This window comes from Pinus tabuliformis, chromosome J (genome assembly GCF_031772625.1).
Source record: "Pinus tabuliformis cultivar Carrire ecotype Pingquan chromosome J, CPIR1, whole genome shotgun sequence".
Taxonomy (NCBI): Eukaryota; Viridiplantae; Streptophyta; class Pinopsida; order Pinales; family Pinaceae; genus Pinus; species Pinus tabuliformis.
In genome coordinates, this window is record NC_142295.1 from 1,602,343,031 (window position 1) to 1,602,348,563 (window position 5,533).

General features: G+C 36.2%; 1 protein-coding gene across 1 annotated transcript; it reads right to left on the reverse strand.

Annotated features, from left to right (window-relative positions):
- Positions 1 to 554: 554 nt before the first annotated feature.
- Positions 555 to 5,075, reverse strand: LOC149233605 (uncharacterized). Its single transcript, XM_089379805.1, has 9 exons — positions 4,759 to 5,075; positions 3,965 to 4,169; positions 3,529 to 3,619; positions 3,290 to 3,435; positions 2,916 to 3,159; positions 2,689 to 2,793; positions 2,381 to 2,563; positions 1,232 to 1,433; positions 555 to 1,129 (listed from the first exon to the last, which is right to left on the reverse strand). The coding sequence occupies exons 1-9, from the start codon at positions 4,982 to 4,984 to the stop codon at positions 657 to 659; spliced, it is 1,875 nt and encodes a 624-aa protein (XP_089235931.1). The 5' UTR covers positions 4,985 to 5,075; the 3' UTR covers positions 555 to 656.
- Between the last annotated feature and the right edge of the window lie 458 nt (positions 5,076 to 5,533).

Below are 5,533 nucleotides of genomic sequence, written 5' to 3' on the forward strand. Positions count from 1 at the left end.
GTAAATTGTAATGATCATAGTAATTATAGAAGAACCAAAATACTACAAATAGTAATAGCTCTAGTGATGAAAGAAATTTTTGGTTGCCTCTTTCGAGGGGGAGGACCTTCATATGGGTAGAGATACAATTATAATATGCTTCATATAATATCATTATCACAACATACTGGTTATGGTTTCCATTCCTTGGTAGACTTCTATTCGCTTCCCACAAGTCCTTATCCATTACTATTTTTTATCACTAGACTCTTGCATTCATTAATACAACAGGAAAATCATAGGAAAATCCCCACTAAAAATCATCCACATATTAACACACAAAATCAAGTAAGAAAATATGAAATCACATCCATCATCAAAAGCAGGTATTAAAAAATAAAAATAAAAAGAAACATAAACATCGTATAGTAGCATATACATGAGCAAAGATGTAATTTCCCATTCCATAACATATATCAAAAAATGACCTCACACATATATGTTTAGACTATTTCATAGATCAAAACAACTTTAGCTAACAACTTCTCAATGAGTGTTTGACTCAAATCACAATATAAAACACAAGTACACGTCATAAAGTTGATATCATGGGAACTACATATTAATTATTTTAAATAAAATATGGGAAAACCTAAATGACTACTTTAATTTTTCAGCTATAATGTGGTCAATCCAAAACCTAAGGGAAACAAGGGATCATAATGTTTGTCACCTACATTCATGGGTAGTTGGTCAACACTCTTAAACCATGTCCTTGGAAGCTTCCCTTGAAACCCATAATCTCCAAAAATCACGTCTGTCACACCTTGGCCCTCAGTGCCAGGAAGCCATGCAGCAACAAAAGCATCAACCAATGGAAGGTAAGGTTTGATAACAAGTGGCCTTCCAGATATCAAGATTACAAGACATTTCAAGGACCCACAAACATTCTTAATTGTGTCACCTCCACCTAAGGGAATCGTCAAATTAAGATTATCCCCATAGTATTCTGCATAAGGTGCCTCTCCGACAACCACAATAGCATATGAAAATCCTTTTCCTTTGACATAGTCAACATCTGGATTTTTTTTATAAACAACCTTAGTAGAGGAGCTAACTGCCAATTTGATTGCTTCAAGAAACGTAGTTCCTGAACACCCAAAAATAATATCAGAAAGGTCAATTAAATCTCTAGCTCTTAATGTGATTTTCAATGGTAATTGACATAACATATATCAGTAATGGAACTCACCTATTGTTGAGTTTCCACTTAATCCTTGCCATTCTATTGTCCATCCACCACATTGATAACCTAGATTGTCTGCATGAGTCCCTACAACAAGAATCTTGGAAGCATTCTTATTCAAAGGAAGTAAAGGATTGTTCCTTGAATTTCCATTTTTCAATAATACTAGAGATTTCCTAACAGCTTCTCTTGCCAACTCCCTGTGCTCCTGATGTTCCAAAAAACAATGTTAGATGGGACAAAAAAATGCATCGCAAGGAAAAATTTAAACTTCATCAAGCATATATATTTTGTTCAAGTTTCCATAGAAAAGGTATGAACACAACAATCAAGAGGAGGTTTTGATAGTTATAGTACTTCTTTTAGAGATGGGTCTCCCAACCATGGAGAGTAAGGCTATGATAAGTTATCTATTGTACAAGCATGAGTTAGATAACATGACAAAATAGAGGCCCCCTATCATAGTGACAAGACATTAATGAGAGGCAATGAAGGCTGAAAAGAGGAAAGCTAGAGATGCTACCTCTTGGATCCATCTTTGGTTATAGTGGAAGATGATTCCCTTAATATTGTCAACACCATTAGTAACACTATAACAACTAATTTTAAAGAGAAAATACGGTATTATAATGAGAATGAGAATAAAATAAAGTTGATTTATTACCAAAAGGCCACCAACACTAAACTATAGACTAAAATTATCTCTCTCACTTCAACACTAAGCTAGAAGACTAAAATTATCTCTACTATTAAAGCTCTCTATTATTACTGGCTTCAAGAAGAAAAAAATAAATAAATTAATTAATATTTTAATAAAAACATACTTTCATGAGTTTCACATTAAAATTCAAAGGCCGGAAGAATTTAAAACACCCTTAAAAATTACAATATGAAAATTTAATCTTCTAGAAGATGAAACACATTTTCTTTTTAATCCTAGAACAACATTATATCTCACTTTAAAAACAATCATCACAATATTCATATCTATGATGTGCTAACCTAAATTGTAGCCTAAGAAACAACATAATTCAGAAAAAAAAAATGAACTTTTCTTTTAAATGTCAAATAAACCAATGTTCTATCTCACTGGGTTTGAACCACTGGTCCTAAGAAAAAGCCACTAAACATAAACAAAAACTGCAGACACTTCACCTTGCTGCCGAGTTGGTTGGCGAGGCTCGGATTGGCCAGAGGTTGTTCGAAGAGTCCCATCGTGAATTTTACTCTCAAAATTCTTCGCACAGCATCATTTATCCGTCTCATGGAAATGAAACCACCCTTGACTTGCGAAGTCAGGTTGCCCATAAAATATGTGAAATTGTAGGGAAGCATCACCTATGGAGCATATGAGCATATTTTCAACAGAAAATGTCAGGCGTTAAAATCTCAGAAGTATCATATTTAATTAAGGACACTAAAAGTTTAACAATCTTGCCTAGTATGGGAGAGAAATATACTACCATGTCAATCCCTGCACCCACACTCTCTAAGATTGACAAAGAATAATTAGCATCAGGTGGACTAGTTATCCTGTCAATACCTTCCCAATCTGAAATAACAAAGCCCTGTAATCAATACGAAGAATTACTATTAAAGAAAAGCTGGTTGAGTTTAATCTTAAACAAAATATAAACTTAATGCACAAAACCAGCATTGATCATGATTATAAGAATAACTGTCACAATACCTTGAAGCCAAGTTGCTTCTTAAGGACATGAGAAATGAGAAATCGGTTAGCATGCATCTTCACGCCGTTCCAACTTGAATAGGACACCATAATGGTAGAGACTCCTTTGGCGATGGCATCGAAATAAGGGGCCATGTGAGTGTTGACTAATCTTTTATAACTGCTGACAGTGTTATTCTCATCGATACCCATGGTCGTTCCACCATCACCCACAAAGTGCTTAGCACAAGCTGCAACATTTGACCTGGCAGACATACATAGATCGCATTAGAAATAGAAACCTGTTTCAAGAAGCTCTGGTATAATTTATTGATAAAAAAAATTCACGTTCTATGTGAAAAACCAGGAGAAAAAACAAAAGATTTGAAGCTTACTGTCCAGCTAAAAAGGGCATCCCGTTTATAGAATTGGCAGGAGGCTGCCCCTGCAGACCAACGATAATCTCTGTCATGGCCTTGACAATTTGTGAATCCTCGCTGTAGCTCTCATAGCAGCGCCCCCATCGAGGATCTCTGCAAACCTGCCCACAAAAAACAAAACACTTTTGAGCATCCGAATTTACTGTGACTTTTGAATAAGCGTTCATCAGGCACAGTCAAAGCAAGAGCCTTACAGCAACACAAGGAGCAAATGTGTATGGAATCCCAGTAGCTCGAACTTCCAAAGCTGTAGCAGCTCCTATTCTTCTAGCCAAATCAGGATCCCTGCATCGATAAAACATTGGTACAAGCTGTAAGTGAAGCTTCCTAAATAATTTTGCTTTTTCCCGTGCTGTATTAATCAGCACATTCTCACCCTCATTTATTAATCATGTCAGGGCACCGACTCAAAATTTTGGTCATATCAATCCAGGTGATCGCTGGCACTTTCTAAAGCATTGTCTCCTAAGGGGTGATGGTAAAGCAATGTCCAGCCAAACAAGTTGGGGCTTGCTTCATAATTAGCAGGAAGCCACAATATCAATTATTGCGATGAGAGGAACTGAACCGGCTTAAATTGTCTGATACATTGTTATGAAGAGAGAAGGGAAGAGTTGATATTCCGCTTGCCTAGTAGCTCCAAGCCCCACATTGTGGGGGAAGATGGTAGCCCCATAGACATTGTTGTGGCCATGCACAGCATCAATGCCATATATCATAGGGATCTGAAGACGGGTGGACATGGCAGCCTTCTGAATCTCATTAACCATGTTCATCCATATGGCCGGAGATGCCTTAGGTTCAGGCACGCTGCCTCCTCCGCTCAGAACACTCCCTGCAGTACAATAATACCATATCAACAACCGACAAAGACCATGTTAATCTTGTACCATCAAATCCCAAAAGGGCTAAAGGTGAAATGGAAAAAGAGAGCCCATGAAGGGTATAATAGTGCGTTTAGTTCCGGCCAAATGGCTTATAATGAAAGTTATTTTGGAGGAATTAAATCATTGGGTGTATAGATATAATTTGGTGAAAATTTTTTATCGTGGATTGATCAAATTTTTTTCGGTCAATGAAAGGGTTGGCCCTGCGTACGCTCAACCTACTTAAAAACAAAAAGGAAAAAAAAAAAAAAATGAAATGAATGGTGAATACATTGTTTGTATGTGTTATTACTGCAAGAATTACCCATCCTGATGATAACATTTCACCCATCTTGATGATAACATTTCACTGTAAATAAATTACCAATTTTGATGATAGCATTACACTGTGCTTGATGATAGCATTACACTGTGGATTGATCATTTTCTTTTCATTCAATGAACGGACTGGCGTCAGCGTACTAAAAAATAAATAAATAAATAAACTTATTTTTAGATGAATGTATTGTGTGTATGTGTTGTTACTGCAACAGTTACCAATGTAGTAATTTTTCATAACATCCGGAGTGGCAACTGATCTTTCAATCTGGGCCATCTGTCCAATCTTCTCTTCCAGAGTCATCCGCCTCAACAAGTCCTCCACACGGGCAGTGATGTGCTGAGATGGGTCCTTGTATTTAAGATATTCAGTGCCTTCTACAGACTTGCATAAAGCCACAAATAGTAACAATAAACACAATCCTGAATCCATTCTGCTAGCCATTATCAATTAAGATTTCCCCACTCCACTCTGCCCAGATGAACAAACACAAAGTGAGCATAAATAGAGGAGATGAACAAACACAAAGTGAGCATAAATAGGAAAAAAGGAGGATATTTATATCAGTTAACTAAGAACAATGTGGAGAATACTAACAAATCAAAAGTTTGCTTAGCAGATAAAGTGGTGCTTCTTGTCAATACACAACATCCGGGGGCTGCTAAGGTAAAGGGCATTCGGGTGTTCTCACTATTTTGTTTCATATGTGGTGTCTTTTTCGAAAAATACATAGCTCGCCACGTAATATATTGAATTATCCTAAACAATATGTAGAAATTGGAATATTGAATATACGCTGAGATAGATCATATTTAGAGTATATCTTTGCGTTGTGAGAGGCAATGAACGTCCACCAACTACTCATAATTTTGAAAATATAGTGTTGTAAATAAACGTGGAATGCCGTGTAAAATGTAAATACACAATGTTAATAACGTGATATAAAGTATTAGTGTTCAATTCAAAACATAATAGCTAGTTTTGCAATGTGCA